The 21,036-nt window shown below is 42.5% G+C and overlaps 1 protein-coding gene and 1 long non-coding RNA gene across 3 annotated transcripts in view; both read right to left on the reverse strand.

The window, feature by feature from the left end:
• Positions 1 to 6,076: 6,076 nt before the first annotated feature.
• LOC127924400 (uncharacterized) lies at positions 6,077 to 10,090 on the reverse strand. 2 transcript variants are annotated; one of them, XR_008117813.1, is made up of 2 exons: positions 6,808 to 10,090; positions 6,077 to 6,522 (listed from the first exon to the last, which is right to left on the reverse strand). It is a non-coding gene; the product is annotated as an uncharacterized LOC127924400 (long non-coding RNA). The 2 variants fall into 2 exon arrangements; XR_008117812.1 differs by having other exon boundaries at positions 6,666 to 10,090.
• A 5,091-nt stretch (positions 10,091 to 15,181) lies between these two features.
• The window catches only part of LOC127924401 (NACHT, LRR and PYD domains-containing protein 12-like), a 37,522-nt gene continuing 31,667 nt past the window's right edge, over positions 15,182 to 21,036 (reverse strand). The window contains 5 exon segments of the mRNA XM_052509145.1: positions 15,182 to 15,572; positions 15,575 to 15,816; positions 16,237 to 16,283; positions 16,418 to 16,591; positions 20,335 to 20,508. Coding sequence (XP_052365105.1) covers positions 15,291 to 15,572; positions 15,575 to 15,816; positions 16,237 to 16,283; positions 16,418 to 16,591; positions 20,335 to 20,508 — 919 coding nt within the window. The 3' untranslated portion in view covers positions 15,182 to 15,290.

The raw sequence follows: 21,036 nt of genomic DNA on the forward strand, positions 1-21,036 counted from the left end.
TGTAAAACAGAATCCTGAAACACTTTCTCATCAGTGATTCAAACAATAGTTCTAACTCCAAACTAAAACTCCCATTATAATTAATTTACCTTAAAACTAGTAACCCAAATGACCACAAATTCATTATACAAATGGCTCTCCCCTGAGGCTGATCAGACCCCAAAAGATCGCCATGATAAGGTCAATAGGTCATACCACCCTTTTATAGTCATGTTCCATACTACATTAGACATATTAAAGAACCCTTTATCCTTCAAATCAAAAAAATTCACTTGTGTAATTAAAACTCACAAAATAAAAACTCATAAGGTTCCATATTTGAGCGTGCCTCTTTAAAATACCTTTGCACTAAAACAAATAGTCCTAACAAATGTTTTATGTGTATATATTTGCAAACCTTAATGAATAAACAAAACTTCCAGGCCTTTTTCAATTTGGTCGTTTATGGCCTCAATCTCACCCACTCTCCCCAAGATTATAATCCCAGGAAACATCTAAAAGTGAGACACCTAAACATCCATTTTCCCAGAAGAACACAACACGCCTAACTAGCATTCACTATGCTACTTCGATTCAGAAACTCAAAAGTGAACTATAAACTAAACCTAATGATAATTCCCCTTTACCTCAAATCATTAATCATAAGTTTTAAACAATGTCAATGTATATGTTAACTTAAATGAACATGCTACCCTTAGATACAATTAACCTGATAACATTATTATCTAATGTATTACTTTTTCCCTCTGTCGCAAATATCGCACATTTCTCAGTGTAAGAAATCCGTAATTTAATCCCAGATATTTAATAAAAATGTAAACGCATTCTCCCATGGCTCCTTCAACTTACATATTTTAGATAACTTCCATCCATCCCGGAATAAGGAATCCTACTTAAACACACCAGAATACAATGTTTAATTAAGTTAAAGCAAACCCTAAAATAGACCATAACCAGTAACCAAATAAACAAAATACTTTTATCAGCAAACAATTTTCTCCTTTACCCCCAGTCACAACATCATTTCCGTGGCGACAAAAGTGCCTTGTGGGTGATGTCATCAACAAGCGCTCAACCTAGAGCCGAGCCGCAACGACTTTCAATGAATAGTAAATAATTGTTGGCTGTCTGCAGCAACAGTAGTACGGGTTCGATAAACCTAATTTATCACATCTGTTTTTTTTTATTTTTTTTATTTCACCTTTATTTAACCAGGTAGGCTAGTTGAGAACAAGTTCTCATTTGCAACTGCGACCTGGCCAAGATAAAGCATAGCAGTGTGAACAGACAACAGAGTTACACATGGAGTAAACAATTAGCAAGTCAATAACACAGTAGAAAAAAATGGGCAATCTATATACAATGTGTGCAAAAGGCATGAGGAGGTAGGCGAATAATACAATTTTGCAGATTAACACTGGAGTGATAAATGATCAGATGGGCATGTACAGGTAGAGATATTGGTGTGCAAAAGAGCAGAAAAGTAAATAAATAAAAACAGTATAAAAACAGTATGGGAATGAGGCAGGTGGAAAAGGGTGAGCTATTTACCTATAGACTATGTACAGCTGCAGCGATCGGCGGTTAGCTGCTCGGATAGCTGATGTTTGAAGTTGGTGAGGGAGATAAAAGTGTTGAATCCTGAATTAGAATTTACAACATCAATCAACATCTCTCATCTCTCAATTCGCTAAATTTATAAGAACATTTCGATGGGCATAAATCTATCGTAATTGTCTCTTCGTTATTATTTAGAATGCATTTGATTTAAGTAACTGTCTCCTCTTTGACTTAGCATTTTAATTACGACTCTATTCCCAATACATTATTCACTTGTCTAATTAAAACTCCGAAAATAAAACTCCTAATATTCCATATGTGAGTGTACCCCTTTAAGATATCTTGTCTCTGGGAACAGGGAAATCCCCTTAACCCAAACGTTTACTACAACAACGAAACCTAATAATTATGATAATCCCTTCACATCATTCGTTTTAAATCCCTCGATGTTTCATGTAACTCATTCAGTCTATCTCCAAATTGTCGCCCCAAAATATTTTATACACTGCCATACACTCAAACCACTGTGATAAGACATTTACTTGTTCCCCGTAATGAAAACAGATAATGTTTAGAATATGTTAAAAGACTCTAGGGGCAGTATTGCATTTTTGGATAAAAAGACGTGCCCGTTTTAAGCGCGATATTTTGTCACGAAAAGATGCTCGACTATGCATGGAATTGATAGCTTTGGAAAGAAAACACTCTGACGTTTCCAGAACTGCAAAGATTTTCACTGTGAGTGCCCTAGAACACAAGCTTTAGGCAAAACCAAGATGTTACTGCAACCAGGAAATGAACAGGATTTCTGAAGCTACGTTTTGCATTGTCTCCTTATATGGCTGTGAATGCCCCAGGAATGAGCCTACCCTTTCTCTCGTTTCCCCAAGGGGTCTGCAGCATTGTGACGTATTTGCAGGCATATCATTGGAAGATTGACCATAAGAGACTACATTTGCCAAGTGTCCGCACGTTGTCCTGCGTGGAAATTGGTGCGCAAAACTCAGCTGCTGGTATTTTTCCATGGGATTCTGAGAAAAACCATGCTTCCACGAACGGCATATCAATGAAGAGATATTTGACAAAACACCTTGAGGATTGATTCAAACAACGTTTGCCATTGTTTCGGTCGATATTATGGAGTTAATTCGGAAAAAAGTTTGACGTGTAGGTGACTGAATTTTCGGTTCGTTTCGGTAGCCAAATGTAATGTACAAAATGGAGCGATTTGTCCTACACAAAGAATCTTTCAGGAAAAACTGGACATCTGCTATGTAACTGAGAGTCTCCTCATTGAAACATCTGAAGTTCTTCAAAGGTAAATTATTTTATTTGATTGCTTTGCTGGTTTTTGTGAATATGTTGCATGCTAAATGCTACGCTAAATGCTAAGCTAGCTATCAACACTCTTACACAAATTATTGATTTTCTATGGTTCAAAAGCATATTTTGAAAATCTGAGATTGTTGTTAAGAAAAGGCTAAGCTTGAGAACAGGCATATTTATTTCATTTCATTTGCGATTTTCAGAAATCGTTAACGTTGCGTTATGGTAATGAGCTTGAGCAGTAGTCACGATCCCGGATCCGGGATGAGGAGTTCTATGAGGTTTTAACTTCTTGTTCGAATTCACTGGCGTTACCTAACCAAACATCAATACTCGGGAAAACAATCATAACTTTTTACGATTCAACCATTCTTACCTATTTTATAGTCCAATATAGTCCAATGGAATGACTAGCAATTCCGTTGCTGTAGAATCTTTTCAGACTGTCCTTATGATATTCAGCTCCTTAAAAAATGTATTTGGAACTTTTAGCCACTTTTGAAAAGTAACTCAAAGCTATAATGCACCCATTTTCCCTCTAAATGCCACAACCCATTTTCTCTGTCATAATTTGAGGAACGGTGTTGTGTAGTCAACGTAAAATGATGCAGTTTTACCTTCAAGTCAGCCTGCCTCTGTAAAATATATATTCCCTATTCAGATTGAGTTCTGCTTTAACCTGTTAACCCCCTACAGTTTTACCTTCAAGTCAGCCTGCCTCTGTAAAATATATATTCCCTATTCAGATTGAGTTCTGCTTTAACCTGTTAACCCCCTACAGTTTTACCTTCAAGTCAGCCTGCCTCTGTAAAATATATATTCCCTATTCAGATTGAGTTCTGCTTTAACCTGTTAACCCCCTACAGTTTTACCTTCAAATCAGCCTGCCTCTGTAAAATATATATTCCCTATTCAGATTGAGTTCTGCTTTAAATTCTATCAACAAAGTAAACCCAACCAAACTTCTCAACTTTCTATACCCTAACATTTAAACGTACCATGTTCTGTGCTAAATTTATCGTATGTCAGTCGATTCATAAAAAAATATATCATCCTGGTGGCACAAAACTGTATCGTATCTCTCCGTTATTCCCTTACTCTTAAAGGATAGGGGGCAGCATTTCTACTTTTTGATAAATAGCGTGCACAATTTCAACTTCCTGCTACTCATGCCAGGAATATATTATATGCATATGATTAGTAGGTGTGGATAGAAAACACTCTGAAGTTTCTAAAACTGGTTCAATCATGTCTGTGACTATAACAGAACCTATGTAGCAGGCAAAACCCAGAGGAAAAACTGTTCAGAATTAAAAAATGTTTTCCCTCTGACAGTTCCCTCAATTGTCTTTGTCAAGGGAAATTAGATAGCGCCCATTTTACAGTTCCTACGACTTCCACAGGATGTCACCAGTCTTTGGAATTGGGTTTAAGTTAATCATTGGTGAAACGAAGAAGAGGCACTTCCTGGTACACGTTACACTTTTGATAGTTACGCAAGAGGGAAAAATGAGCATGTTTTGTTTACTTTCTCTATCGAATACAGTTTGCCCCGTCTACAATTTCATCGATTATTAACGTTTAAAAATACCTAAAGTTGGATTACAAAAGTAGTTTGAAATATTTTGGCAAAGTTTATAGGCAACTTTTGAAATGTTTTGGAGTGACGTTGTGTTTTGGAAAGCTGTTTTTTTCCAGATCAAACCTGCTTTATAAATGGACATTTTGGGTATACATGGATGGAATTAATCGAAAAAAAAGGACCAATTGTGATGTTTATGGGACATATTGGAGTGCCAACAAAGAAGCTTGTCAAAGGTAATGCATGTTTTATATTTTATTTCAGCGTTTTGTGTAGCGCCGGCTACGCTAATTCTTTTGTTTACAACTCGTTCAGGTGGTTCAGGGGGGGTGCATGCTATCAGATAATAGCTTCTTTTGCCGAAAAGCATTTTTAAAATCTGACATGTTGGCTGGATTCACAACGAGTGTAGCTTTAATTGAGTATCTGCATGTGTGATTTAATGAACGTTTGAGTTTGATCGCTTTTTATTTGAACTTGGCGCTATGCATTTCAACTTGAGACGTCTCACTAAGAGGTTATTAACCAGGTTAGTTATTAACTCCCGTTAGTTCCGGGACCTCCTTGTATTTCTATTTGTGTTTTCTCCTTTATGGAAACCTTATCAATAGCTTTGACTGTTGAATCAGATATTAGGTCTTACCTATACAACTATAAGCCCAGGGGTCGTAAATCCCTAGTTAATATCTTATTTTCCGGTTGTGTCAGAGGGCTTTTAAAGAACACTAATAATCTTTATCTCATGCCACTATTTCTTAGGCTTCCCTCTCGCATGGAACCTCTTGTCTATAGATTGGGCTTTTATCCCATTTCTCTAGATTTTGGTTTCCCTCTCCTCCTCATTTGGATATTTCAGTACTATTTGTTGAATCGGAACAATGATCAATACTCCCACAATTCAAATGACCATTCCAGTTATCTTGTCCGCATAGCATTCCCTTCCTGTCTCTCCACGCCTAGTATTTGTACAAGATCACCGTCCTATCCCCCAGCACCTATTTAATATCCCGTCTAAATCTCAGGCGAATATGCCTCTCATGATTAAGTTTAGTTTATTTATGGTAGTGCACATTACCACAGGTTATTTTCGAACCTGCCCAGTGTATATCGGTTATACAAAACCCAGTGTATATCGGTTATACAAAACCCAGTGTATATCGGTTATACAAAACCCTGTGGGAATAGCAAAGCTCCCATTGTTGATGAATTCAATTTTTTTTAGAACTTCAATCAAAGAACTCAAATCCCACCAGAATTGAGAATAACGGTAACGAGAATATAGGCTACTGACCTTGCCGCCGACTGGGAAAAGCATTGTTCGTTGGATCTAGTCACCGTCCCTGTCGGTCTGGGGTGTACACAGGCCTGGTCTTTTCACCCTCAATTCAGAGGCCAGGTCTTAAATAACGGGACCCGGCCCGCTTGTGCACGATTTTTTTGGTGTACGACCTTCAGATGGCAGAAACGGGTATTTTAGATCCTGCTCGAAGGACCAATTGTTGAGGGAATTAAATTCCTCTGTTTTAATACCCAATTAAAATTAAACACTTTGTCAATCCATAAGAATTTGTATGACTCCTATTTGTATAAAATGGACAGAGCCCCGTCTTAAAGTCAATCAGCAGTGTTTATTCACGAGAATACTGTCCATTACACACTTTTACCACAGGTTATAAACTGAAAATGACGTCATTAGTTTTAGCCCGTGTCTCTCCGCTCCAGTAGAATGGCTGTATGGTTCTCACATCGTCTCCCCCTATTAAGATAATATATGACCGAGCCAAGGCCAGCTTGTGTAGATAAGCCTTCTAGCCAGTCTGGCTATAAGTTCATTCATTTCTACCATGGTACAGACAGTCATTGTTCTAATTCTTGATTATATTTACACACATTATATTCAGTACTAGGATTAAAAAGAATATTCATACATATACAGTAACATAATAGTATTCTGATTAGCACATATACAGTAACATAATAGTATTCTGATTAGTCAGTCCTGATTGAAATGTATACATAATTAGTCATTATTGATAAAAAAATCCCTTAACAACCTGCCATCTACCCACCTGGGAACTGAGGGTTATGAGAGAACCCCCACATCACCAGCTTCTCTTTATTCAACCTGCCATCTACCCACCTGGGAACTGAGGATTATGAGAGAACCCCCCACATCACCAGCTTCTCTTTATTCAACCTGCCATCTACCCACCTGGGGACTGAGGGTTATGAGAGAACCCCCACATCACTAGCGTCTCTTTATTCAACCTGCCATCTACCCACCTGGGAACTGAGGGTTATGAGAGAACCCCCACATCACTAGCTTCTCTTTATAGAACCTGCCATCTACCCACCTGGGGACTGAGGGTTATGAGAGAACCCCCACATCACTAGCGTCTCTTTATTCAACCTGCCATCTACCCACCTGGGAACTGAGGGTTATGAGAGAACCCCCACACCACCAGCTTCTCTTTATTCAACCTGCCATCTACCCACCTGGGAACTGAGGGTTATGAGAGAACCCCCACATCACTAGCTTCTCTTTATAGAACCTGCCATCTACCCACCTGGGGACTGAGGGTTATGAGAGAACCCCCACATCACTAGCGTCTCTTTATTCAACCTGCCATCTACCCACCTGGGGACTGGGGGTTATGAGAGAACCCCCACATCACTAGCTTGCATGTTCTGCAGCCTTGTAAAGATAAGGAGGGGATAACTGGGAGGCAGGTTGGCATTTATTGTCATGAATCTTGCCCTGGAGGCAGTTCAGCAAAGTGGTCACTAGCTGACACAGGCACAAAGTAACACAATCGGATTTGAAGCCTACAGCCAATTTTTACTTTGGAGCTGGGGCTAGGGGGCACAAGAGTTCCCTAAAGGGAACACCCCCTCCCATTCAGCTGAAAAAAATATTCTTTAGAAATATTTAACTTTCACACATTAACAAGTCCAATACAGCAAATGAAAGATAAACATCTTGTTAATCTACCCATCATGTCCGTTTTTTAAAATGTTTTACAGTGAAAACACAACATATATTTATGTTAGATGACCACCAAATTCAAAAAAACACACACAGCGACTTTTCAGTCACAAAAGCATAAATATAGATAAAATGAATCACTAACCTTTGATTATCTCCATCAGATGACACTTATAGGACATCATGTTATACATGTATTGTGTGTTTTGTTCGATAATGTGCATATTTATATAAAGGATCTCAGTTTACATTGGCGTGTTACGTGCAGTAATGTTTTGATTCCAAAACATCCGGTGATTTTGCAGAAATACTCACCATAAATATTGATAAAAGATGCAAGTGTTATTCACAGAATTAAAGATAAGCGTATCCTCTATGCAACCGTTGTGTCAGATTTAAAACAAACTGTATGGAAAAATAATAATCTGAGAACGGCGCTCAGAACCCAAAGAAATAGCCGCCATTTTGGCATCAACAGAAGCTACAAAAAACACTATAAATATTCACTTGCCTTTGAATATCTTCATCAGAAGGCAGTCCCAGGAATCCCAGTTTGAAAATAAATTACTGATTTGTTCCATAAAGTTCCAAAAAGCCCATAATTTAGCCACTTGTTGTTAGCTTGTTCAGACAAAAACTCAAAACTCAAAACGTTCCGTTACAGGTCGTAGAAACAAGATTAGCTGCACTGTAGAAACTATTACACTCAACTGAACGACTTGATTAGTGTAGTGTTAGCTAGCTACATAGCTGTCTTTGCTGTCTTCGTATCCAAGATAATTGTGTAGTTTAGAGTGTGTAGTCTTAGAGTGATTATCTTAATTTACCGAGGTTAGCTAGCCAGCTATTTGTCGTCCTTAACGTAGGAGACTCTGCTAGCTAGCCAACAGCTAGCCAACGTCTTCTGAATAGAACTCAACAACCCGGTCGCATTCACAGGTAGTATCACATTTTCATTTCATTTCATTACAGTACAACGGTTTGATTTGTTTGATCGTAGCTAGCTACATAGCTAGCTACATAGCCGTCTTTGTATAAAAGATAATTGTGTAGTCTAGAGCGTTTTTCTAGGTTAGCTAGCCAGCTATTGTCGTTCTTTTAATGCAACGTAACGTAATCAACACTGCTAGCTAGCCAGCTAGCCCCCGAATAGCAGCACTGTCGAAACTATTACACTCAACGGAACGACTTGATTAGTGTAGTGTCAACAACGCAGCCACTGCCAGCTAGCCTACAAAGTCAACAACGCAGCCACTGCCAGCTAGCCTACTTCAGCAGTACTGTATCATTTTAATCATTTTAGTCAATAAGATTCTTGCTACGTAAGCTTAACTTTCTGAACATTCGAGACGTGTAGTCCACTTGTCATTCCAATCTCCTTTGCATTAGCGTAGCCTCTTCTGTAGCCTGTCAACTATGTGTCTGTCTATCCCTGTTCTCTCCTCTCTGCACAGACCATACAAACGCTCCACACCGCGTGGCCGCGGCCACCCTAATCTGGTGGTCCCAGCGCGCACGACCCACGTGGAGTTCCAGGTCTCCGGTAGCCTCTGAAACTGCCGATCTGCGGCCAACAAGGCAGAGTTCATCTCAGCCTATGCCTCCCTCCAGTCCCTCGACTTCTTGGCACTGACGGAAACATGGATCACCACAGACAACACTGCTACTCCTACTGCTCTCTCTTCGTCCGCCCACGTGTTCTCGCACACCCCGAGAGCTTCTGGTCAGCGGGGTGGTGGCACCGGGATCCTCATCTCTCCCAAGTGGTCATTCTCTCTTTCTCCCCTTACCCATCTGTCTATCGCCTCCTTTGAATTCCATGCTGTCACAGTTACCAGCCCTTTCAAGCTTAACATCCTTATCATTTATCGCCCTCCAGGTTCCCTCGGAGAGTTCATCAATGAGCTTGATACCTTGATAAGCTCCTTTCCTGAGGACGGCTCACCTCTCACAGTTCTGGGCGACTTTAACCTCCCCACGTCTACCTTTGACTCATTCCTCTCTGCCTCCTTCTTTCCACTCCTCTCCTCTTTTGACCTCACCCTCTCACCTTCCCCCCCCCTACTCACAAGGCAGGCAATACGCTCGACCTCATCTTTACTAGATGCTGTTCTTCCACTAACCTCATTGCAACTCCCCTCCAAGTCTCCGACCACTACCTTGTATCCTTTTCCCTCTCGCTCTCATCCAACACCTCCCACACTGCCCCTACTCGGATGGTATCGCGCCGTCCCAACCTTCGCTCTCTCTCCCCCGCTACTCTGTCCTCTTCCATCCTATCATCTCTTCCCTCTGCTCAAACCTTCTCCAACCTATCTCCTGATTCTGCCTCCTCAACCCTCCTCTCCTCCCTCTCTGCATCCTTTGACTCTCTATGTCCCCTATCCTCCAGGCCGGCTCGGTCCTCCCCTCCCGCTCCGTGGCTCGACGACTCATTGCGAGCTCACAGAACAGGGCTCCGGGCAGCCGAGCAGAAATGGAGGAAAACTCGCCTCCCTGCAGACCTGGCATCCTTTCACTCCTTCCTCTCTACATTTTCCTCCTCTGTCTCTGCTGCTAAAGCCACTTTCTACCACTCTAAATTCCAAGCATCTGCCTCTAACCCTAGGAAGCTCTTTGCCACCTTCTCCTCCCTCCTGAGTCCTCCTCCCCTCCCCCTCCTCCCTCTCTGCAGATGACTTCGTCAACCATTTTGAAAAGAAGGTCGACGACATCCGATCCTCGTTTGCTAAGTCAAACGACACCGCTGGTTCTGCTCACACTGCCCTACCCTGTGCTCTGACCTCTTTCTCCCCTCTCTCCAGATGAAATCTCGCGTCTTGTGACGGCCGGCCGCCCAACAACCTGCCCGCTTGACCCTATCCCCTCCTCTCTTCTCCAGACCATTTCCGGAGACCTTCTCCCTTACCTCACCTCGCTCATCAACTCATCCCTGACCGCTGGCTACGTCCCTTCCGTCTTCAAGAGAGCGAGAGTTGCACCCCTTCTGAAAAAACCTACACTCGATCCCTCCGATGTCAACAACTACAGACCAGTATCCCTTCTTTCTTTTCTCTCCAAAACTCTTGAACGTGCCGTCCTTGGCCAGCTCTCCCGCTATCTCTCTCTGAATGACCTTCTTGATCCAAATCAGTCAGGTTTCAAGACTAGTCATTCAACTGAGACTGCTCTCCTCTGTATCACGGAGGCGCTCCGCACTGCTAAAGCTAACTCTCTCTCCTCTGCTCTCATCCTTCTAGACCTATCGGCTGCCTTCGATACTGTGAACCATCAGATCCTCCTCTTCACCCTCTCCGAGTTGGGCATCTCCGGCGCGGCCCACGCTTGGATTGCGTCCTACCTGACAGGTCGCTCCTACCAGGTGGCGTGGCGAGAATCTGTCTCCTCACCACGCGCTCTCACCACTGGTGTCCCCCAGGGCTCTGTTCTAGGCCCTCTCCTATTCTCGCTATACACCAAGTCACTTGGCTCTGTCATAACCTCACATGGTCTCTCCTATCATTGCTATGCAGACGACACACAATTAATCTTCTCCTTTCCCCTTCTGATGACCAGGTGGCGAATCGCATCTCTGCATGTCTGGCAGACATATCAGTGTGGATGACGGATCACCACCTCAAGCTGAACCTCGGCAAGACGGAGCTGCTCTTCCTCTCGGGGAAGGACTGCCCGTTCCATGATCTCGCCATCACGGTTGACAACTCCATTGTGTCCTCCTCCGAGAGCGCTAAGAACCTTGGCGTGATCCTGGACAACAAACACCCTGTCGTTCTCAACTAACATCAAGGCGGTGGCCCGTTCCTGTAGGTTCACGCTCTACAACATCCGCAGAGTACGACCCTGCCTCACACAGGAAGCGGCGCAGGTCCTAATCCAGGCACTTGTCATCTCCCGTCTGGATTACTGCAACTCGCTGTTGGCTGGGCTCCCTGCCTGTGCCATTAAACCCCTACAACTCATCCAGAACGCCGCAGCCCGTCTGGTGTTCAACCTTCCCAAGTTCTCTCACGTCACCCCGCTCCTCCGCTCTCTCCACTGGCTTCCAGTTGAGGCTCGCATCCGCTACAAGACCATGGTGCTTGCCTACGGAGCTGTGAGGGGAACGGCACCTCAGTACCTCCAGGCTCTGATCAGGCCCTACACCCAAACAAGGGCACTGCGTTCATCCACCTCTGGCCTGCTCGCCTCCCTACCACTGAGGAAGTACAGTTCCCGCTCAGCCCAGTCAAAACTGTTCGCTGCTCTGGCCCCCAATGGTGGAACAAACTCTCTCACGACGCCAGGACAGCGGAGTCAATCACCACCTTCCGGAGACACCTGAAACCCCACCTCTTTAAGGAATACCTAGGATAGGATAAGTAATCCCTCTCACCCCCCTTTAAGATTTAGATGCACTATTGTAAAGTGACTGTTCCACTGGATGTCATAAGGTGAATGCACCAATTTGTAAGTCGCTCTGGATAAGAGCGTCTGCTAAATGACTTAAATGTAAATGTAAATGTAAGTCAAATGATGTATGCAATCCATATTTAGGATGTTTTAAACATTAATCAGCAATAAGGTTCCTACCGGAGAATTTCATTGTCTGAAGAAAAGCATAGGAACGGGAGGACACTCTCTCGTGACCGCGCGGAACGAGACTGAGGCTTTCTGCCAAACCACCCACTAAAAGAGCTATTATGAGCCCCACCTTTATAGTAGAATCATACAACCAGAATCTAAAGACATCTTGTGGAAGCCCTAGGAAGTGCATGCTCATCCATATCTAAGGTGGACATCCAATGGCACTGTTTTCTAAATTGAGTTCTCACTTCCTGTTTGGATTTCTTCTCAGGTTTGTGTCTGCCATATGAGTTCTGTTATACTCACCTACATATTTCAAACGGTTTTAGAAACTTCAGAGTGTTTTCCATCCACCAGCAATACTATTATGCATATATTCCCATCTGGGACTGAGTTGGAGGCAGTTCACTCTGGGCACGCCTTTCGTCCAAAAGTGAAAATACTGCCCCCCAGCATCAACAGGTTCTAAATATCTGGAGGAAATCACGCAGTTCTGCCCCCAGGTCAAGATTCAAGACAAACATCAACCTGCGACTGGGAGAAGGCAATGTAAAATAAAAAATTTAATTGTTTTCACAATTAACATGCCTTGTCTTGTTTCAATTATGTTTTATTATGAAAAATACAATATCTTCTTGTATACTTGTACAACTAAATAAACTAAAATCACATTTTATTTGTCACATACACATGGTTAGCAGATGTTAATGCGAGTTTAGCGAAATGCTTGTGCTTCTAGTTCCGACAATGCAGTAATAACCAACGAGTAATCTAACCTCACGATTTCACAACAATTACCTTATATACACAAGTGTAAAGGGATAAAGAATATGTACATAAACATACATGAATGAGTGATGGTACAGAACGGCAGAGGCAAGATGCAGTAGATGGTATCGAGTACAGTATATACATATGAGATGAGTAATGTAGGGTATGTAAACATTATATTAGGTGGCATTGTAAAGTGGCTAGTGATGCATTTTTTCCCATCAATTACCATCAATTTCCATTATTAAAGTGGCTGGAGTTGAGTCAGTATGTTGGCAGCAGCCACTCAATGTTAGTGGTGGCTGATAAACAGTGTGATGGCCTTAAGATAGAAGCTTTTTTTCGGTCCCAGCTTTGATGCACCTGTACTGACCTCTCCTTCTGGATGATAGCGGGGGGTGAACAGGCAGTGGCTCGGGTGGTGATAATGCACCTGTACTGACCTCTCCTTCTGGATGATAGCGGGGTGAACAGGCAGTGGATCGGGAGGTGATGTTGCACCTGTACTCTCCTTCTGGATGATAGCGGGGGGTGAACAGGCAGTGGCTCGGGTGGTGATGATGCACCTGTACTGACCTCACCTTCTGGATGATAGCAGGGTGAACAGACAGTGGATCGGGTGGTGATGTTGCACCTGTACTGACCTCTCCTTCTGGATGATAGCGGGGTGAACAGGCAGTGGATCGGGTGGTGATGTTGCACCTGTACTGACCTCTCCTTCTGGATGATAGCGGGGTGAACAGGCAGTGGCTCGGGTGGTGATGTTGCACCTGTACTGACCTCTCCTTCTGGATGATAGCGGGGTGAACAGGCAGTGGCTCGGGTGGTGATGTTGCACCTGTACTGACCTCTCCTTCTGGATGATAGCGGGGTGAACAGGTATTGGCTCGGGTGGTGATGTTGTACCTGTACTGACCTCTCCTTCTGGATGATAGCAGGGTGAACAGGCAGTGGCTCGGGAGGTGATGTTGTACCTGTACTGACCTCTCCTTCTGGATGATAGCGGGGTGAACAGGCAGTGGCTCGGGAGGTGATGATGCACCTGTACTGACCTCTCCTTCTGGATGATAGCAGGGTGAACAGGCAGTGGCTCGGGAGGTGATGATGCACCTGTACTGACCTCTCCTTCTGGATGATAGCAGGGTGAACAGGCAGTGGCTCGGGAGGTGATGTTGTACCTGTACTGACCTCTCCTTCTGGATGATAGCGGGGGGTGAACAGGCAGTGGCTCGGGTGGTGATGATGATGCACCTGTACTCTCCTTCTGGATGATAGCGGGGTGAACAGACAGTGGCTCGGGAGGTGATGATGCACCTGTACTGACCTCTCCTTCTGGATGTGTGTGTGTGTCTGTGTGTGTGTGTGTGTGTGTGTGTGTGTGTGTGTGTGTGTGTGTGTGTGTGTGTGTGTGTGTGTGTGTGTGTGTGTGTGTGTGTGTGTGTCCTGTGTGCAAAGGTGTTCAGTGTGGGTGTGGGTGTGTGTGTGTGTGTGTGTCCAGTTTGTGCGTGTGTGTGTGTATGTTTGTGTGTCCTGTAAGTGTGTGTCCAGTGTGTGTCCAGTGTGTGTGTGTGTCCAGTTTGTGCGTGTGTGTGTCCCCGGTATGTTTGTGTGTCCTGTGTGTGTGTCCTGTAAGTGTGTGTCCAGTGTGTGCGTCAAGGGTGATTGTCATGGGTGTGTGTCCAGTGTGTGTCCAGTGTGTGTGTGTGTGTGAGTCGAGTGTGTGTGTGTGTACTGTGTGCAAAGGTGTTCAGTGTGGGTGTGTGTGTCCAGTGTGTGTGTACAGTGTGTGTGTCAAGGGTGTTTTGCCCAGTGTGTGTCCAGTGTGTGTGTGTATGTCCAGTGTGTGTGTGTTCAGTGTGTGTGTGTCTATGTCTGTCCAGTGTGTCTGTCCAGTGTGTGTGTGTGTCAAGTGTGTGTGTGTGTGTCCTGTGTGTGAGTCCAGTTTGTGTGTCAAGTGTGTGTGTGTCAAGGGTGTTTTGCCCAGTGTGTGTCTAGTGTGTGTGTGTATGTCCAGTGTGTGTGTGTGTGTGTGTGTGTGTGTGTCCTGTGTGTGTGTGTCCAGTGTGTCCAGTGTGTGTGTGTGTGTGCGTGTCCAGTATGTGTGTGTCCTGTGTGTGTGTGCCCAGTCTGTGTGTGTGCGTGTCCAGTATGTGTGTGTCCTGTGTGTGTGTGCCCAGTCTGTGTGTGTGCGTGTCCAGTATGTGTGTGTCCTGTGTGTGTGTGCCCAGTCTGTGTGTGTGCGTGTCCAGTATGTGTGTGTCCTGTGTGTGCGTGTCATGTATGTGTGTGACCAGTGTCTATGTGTGCCTGTGTGTGTGTCTCCGCCTAGTGTTTTTGTGTCCTGTGTGTGTTTTTGTGTCCTGGTGTGTGTGTGTGTGTGTGTGTCCTGGTGTGTGTGTGTGTGTGTGTGTGTGTGTGTGTGTGTGTGTGTGTGTGTGTGTGTGTGTGTGTGTGTGTGTGTGTGTGTGTGTGTGTTTGTTTGTGTTCTATCTATATTATTGTTTAAAGGGACACTGAGTTGCCATCATAATAAACCCCAAAAGCTGGATAGAGGGGCTCAGTGAATGTTGAGGTGAATGTGATCAGGTGGGTCAGTGTGTCAGAGGAGGCTCTATAGAAGGACAGAGTGCCGGCTGGCCAGTCCAGATACACTCCTACTCTGTGGGAGCTGGAGGAAGGGACGTCTATGGTAGTGGTATTATCATTGTGCCATGCAGAGTAACTGTTGTCAGAGCAGAACAGAGTCCAGGACTTGTCATTTAATCCAATCACACAGTCATTACCCCTCCTCTCCTGTTGATTCCTTTATATGTCACTGCTATATCAGCCCCACTCCCACTCCACTCCACCTCCCAGTAACAGCGCCCAGTCAGACCCTCTCTACACAGCACCTGTCCCCAGTCCTCAAATCTCTCTGGGTGATCAGGATACGGCTGCTTCTCTCTCCTCCATGTCACCTTTCTGTTCTCCTCAGATAGAGAGAGGTGTCTGTTTACTGTGTTTAGGTCCAGTGTGAGATCACAGACATCTGATGGATGAAACCAGACACAATATTAGAAATAATCATCATTCACATTAGAATGTTAACTCACTTTTCACTAATTAATTTAATGTAGATGTTTCTAGGTATCAAAAGGAGAAGTTAAGGTAACTTGAGACTTGTTGAATGATCATATGTTATACTGTATGGTAATATAAAACACACTTATTCACATTAATTACACACACACACACACACACACACACACACACACACACACACACACACACACACACACACACACATTTCTAAACTTTCTAAACTCTTTGTAAACGTTGGTGTCCCTGATTTCTGCTTCTGTAGAACTACAGCTGATATTTTATAAGACCAAGTAAGTAATGATGGTGGTCTTTCACTTTGAATTAAGACTTATTCTTAGTCATATTCTTCACAGCAGTCAACACTCACATTTTCTAAGCCCAGGAGTCATTGTGTACTCTCCACCATGTTCCACACTGTAGCGGTAAGCAGAGAAACAGACAGTTATTGAGTGTAACCTTAGTCCAAGTGGCTGTAATAATGTTTGTCTTAACTAGCCTGATAAGTCAAACATGTCTGATATGAACATTGACATAAACCCTCTACATACTTGAGTTTCTCCAGTCTGCAGTGTGGATCCTCCAGTCCAGCAGAGAGCAGTCTGACTCCTGAGTCTCCTGGGTGATTGTAGCTCAGGTCCAGCTCTCTCAGGTGTGAGGGGTTTGACCTCAGAGCTGAGACCAGAGAAGCACAGCCTTCCTCTGTGACTAGACAGCGTGACAGCCTGCAAAGAGTCAAATCATTTTAAAATCACACTGATGATGATCTTTGGTGGTGAAAACAGTCAAGATATTTTTGAAAATGTTTAGATATATCAGTGTCCTTTCAAATAAAATGTGACATTCATCATGAATAATAATGAGTGCGAAAACAATAAGGGACCACAACAAAACATGCTAACCTCTCACCATTACCAATAACAGAGGCTACAACAAAACATACTAACCTCTCACCATTACCAATAACAGAGGCTACAACAAAACATGCTAACCTCTCACCATTACCAATAACAGAGGCTACAACAAAACATGCTAACCTCTCACCATTACCAATAACAGAGGCTACAACAATACATTACCAATAACAGAGACTACAACAAAACACACTAACCTCTCACCATTACCAATAACAGAGGCTACAACAAAACATGCTAACCTCTCACCATTACCAATAACAGAGACTACAACAAAACATGCTAACCTCTCACCATTACCAATAACAGAGGCTACAACAAAACATGCTAACCTCTCACCATTACCAATAACAGAGGCTACAACAAAACATGCTAACCTCTCACCATTACCAATAACAGAGGCTACAACAAAACATGCTAACCTCTCACCATTACCAATAACAGAGACTACAACAAAACATGCTAACCTCTCACCATTACCAATAACAGAGGCTACAACAAAACATGCTAACCTCTCACCATTACCAATAACAGAGGCTACAACAAAACATGCTAACCTCTCACCATTACCAATAACAGAGGCTACAACAAAACATGCTAACCTCTCACCATTACCAATAACAGAGACTACAACAAAACATGCTAACCTCTCACCATTACCAATAACAGAGGCTACAACAAAACATGCTAACCTCTCACCATTACCAATAACAGAGACTACAACAAAACATGCTAACCTCTCACCATTACCAATAACAGAGACTACAACAAAACATACTAACCTCTCACCATTACCAGTAACAGAGGATACAACAAAACATGCTAACCTCTCACCATTACCAATAACAGAGGCTACAACAAAACATGCTAACCTCTCACCATTACCAATAACAGAGGCTACAACAAAACATGCTAACCTCTCACCATTACCAATAACAGAGACTACAACAAAACATGCTAACCTCTCACCATTACCAATAACAGAGGCTACAACAAAACATGCTAACCTCTCACCATTACCAATAACAGAGACTACAACAAAACATGCTAACCTCTCACCATTACCAATAACAGAGACTACAACAAAACATACTAACCTCTCACCATTACCAGTAACAGAGGATACAACAAAACATGCTAACCTCTCACCATTACCAGTAACAGAGGCTACAACAAAACATGCTAACCTCTCACCATTACCAATAACAGAGACTACAACAAAACATGCTAACCTCTCACCATTACCAATAACAGAGGCTACAACAAAACATGCTAACCTCTCACCATTACCAATAACAGAGGCTACAACAAAACATACTAACCTCTCACCATTACCAATAACAGAGGCTACAACAAAACATGCTAACCTCTCACCATTACCAATAACAGAGACTACAACAAATCATGCTAACCTCTCACCATTACCAATAACAGAGGCTACAACAAAACATGCTAACCTCTCACCATTACCAATAACAGAGGCTACAACAAAACATGCTAACCTCTCACCATTACCAATAACAGAGGCTACAACAAAACATGCTAACCTCTCACCATTACCAATAACAGAGGCTACAACAAAACATGCTAACCTCTCACCATTACCAATAACAGAGGATACAACAAAACATGCTAACCTCTCACCATTACCAATAACAGAGGCTACAACAAAACATGCTAACCTCTCACCATTACCAATAACAGAGACTACAACAAAACATGCTAACCTCTCACCATTACCAATAACAGAGACTACAACAAAACATACTAACCTCTCACCATTACCAGTAACAGAGGATACAACAAAACATGCTAACCTCTCACCATTACCAGTAACAGAGGCTACAACAAAACATGCTAACCTCTCACCATTACCAATAACAGAGACTACAACAAACATGCTAACCTCTCACCATTACCAATAACAGAGGCTACAACAAAACATGCTAACCTCTCACCATTACCAATAACAGAGGCTACAACAAAACATACTAACCTCTCACCATTACCAATAACAGAGGCTACAACAAAACATACTAACCTCTCACCATTACCAATAACAGAGGACTACAACAAATCATGCTAACCTCTCACCATTACCAATAACAGAGGCTACAACAAAACATGCTAACCTCTCACCATTACCAATAACAGAGGCTACAACAAAACATGCTAACCTCTCACCATTACCAATAACAGAGGCTACAACAAAACATGCTAACCTCTCACCATTACCAATAACAGAGGCTACAACAAAACATGCTAACCTCTCACCATTACCAATAACAGAGGATACAACAAAACATGCTAACCTCTCACCATTACCAATAACAGAGGATACAACAAAACATGCTAACCTCTCACCATTACCAATAACAGAGACTACAACAAAACATGCTAACCTCTCACCATTACCAATAACAGAGGATACAACAAAACATGCTAACCTCTCACCATTACCAATAACAGAGGATACAACAAAACATGCTAACCTCTCACCATTACCAATAACAGAGGCTACAACAAAACATGCTAACCTCTCACCATTACCAATAACAGAGGATACAACAAAACATGCTAACCTCTCACCATTACCAATAACAGAGGATACAACAAAACATGCTAACCTCTCACCATTACCAATAACAGAGGATACAACAAAACATGCTAACCTCTCACCATTACCAATAACAGAGGATACAACAAAACATGCTAACCTCTCACCATTACCAATAACAGAGGCTACAACAAAACATGTTAACCTCTCACCATTACCAATAACAGAGGCTACAACAAAACATGCTAACATCTCACCATTACCAATAACAGAGGATACAACAAAACATGCTAACCTCTCACCATTACCAAAAACAGAGGCTACAACAAAACATGCTAACCTCTCACCATTACCAATAACAGAGGCTACAACAAAACATACTAACCTCTCACCATTACCAATAACAGAGGCTACAACTAAACATGCTAACCTCTCACCATTACCAATAACAGAGACTACAACAAAACATGCTAACCTCTCACCATTACCAATAACAGAGGCTACAACAAAACATGTTAACCTCTCACCATTACCAATAACAGAGGCTACAACAAAACATGCTAACATCTCACCATTACCAATAACAGAGGCTACAACTAAACATGCTAACCTCTCACCATTACCAATAACAGAGGCTACAACTAAACATGCTAACCTCTCACCATTACCAATAACAGAGACTACAACAAAACATGCTAACCTCTCACCATTACCAATAACAGAGGCTAATGCAATCACGGAAAATTGAACGAAACTCTAAACTTTGATGAAATGTATTTGTCCAAATAATTAAGACTGCTTCAAATGGGAAAGGTGACATTCTGTACTGTCTCCTTATACGAAACATTATATCTGAAATCCAAAATGCTGGAGCACCAAATTTAAAACTGTAAGCTTCATTGTCCAAACACATATGATGTGGACTATGTGTGTCTGGTAAACACATGTGGATCTGGTGAACAGTTATCACTTGTTGACCAACTACAGGAATACTGACCTCAGAGTCTCCAGTTTACAGTGGGGATTCCCCAGTCCAGCAGAGAGCAGGTCCACTCCTGAATCCTTCAGGTCATTGTTACTCAGATCCAGCTCTCTCAGGTGTGAGGGGTTTGACCTCAGAGCTGAGACCAGAGAAGCACAGCCTTCCTCTGTGACTAGACATCCTGACAGCCTGTAAAGAGTCAAATCATATTAAAATCACACTGATATTCTTTGATGGTCAGAAGTCGCGGCAGTATATTCTTCCAACATTTTCAGATATATCAGTGTCCTGAAACCTGCGATAAATGAATGTATCATTATTATAAATTATCATAATATTACTTTCAGATAGAATAATGTATTGTACAAATATTTGAGAAAAATCAAATCAAATAAAATGTAATTGTCACATACACATGGTTAGCAGATGTTAAAGCGAGTGAAGCGAAATGCTTGTGTTTCTAGTTCCGACAATGCAGTAATAACCAATAAGTAATCTAACCTATCAATTCCAAAACTTCTACCTTATACACACAAGTGTAAAGGGATAAAGAATATGTACATAAAGATATATGAATGAGTGATGGTACAGAATGGCATAGGCAGATGCAGTAGATGATATAGAGTACAGTATATACGTATACATATGAGATGAATAATGTAGGGTATGTAAACATTATATTAAGTAGCATTGTTTAAAGTGTCTAGTGATATATTT

The sequence above is a fragment of the Oncorhynchus keta genome, unplaced genomic scaffold (assembly GCF_023373465.1).
Source record: "Oncorhynchus keta strain PuntledgeMale-10-30-2019 unplaced genomic scaffold, Oket_V2 Un_contig_398_pilon_pilon, whole genome shotgun sequence".
In the NCBI taxonomy this organism is placed as follows: Eukaryota; Metazoa; Chordata; class Actinopteri; order Salmoniformes; family Salmonidae; genus Oncorhynchus; species Oncorhynchus keta.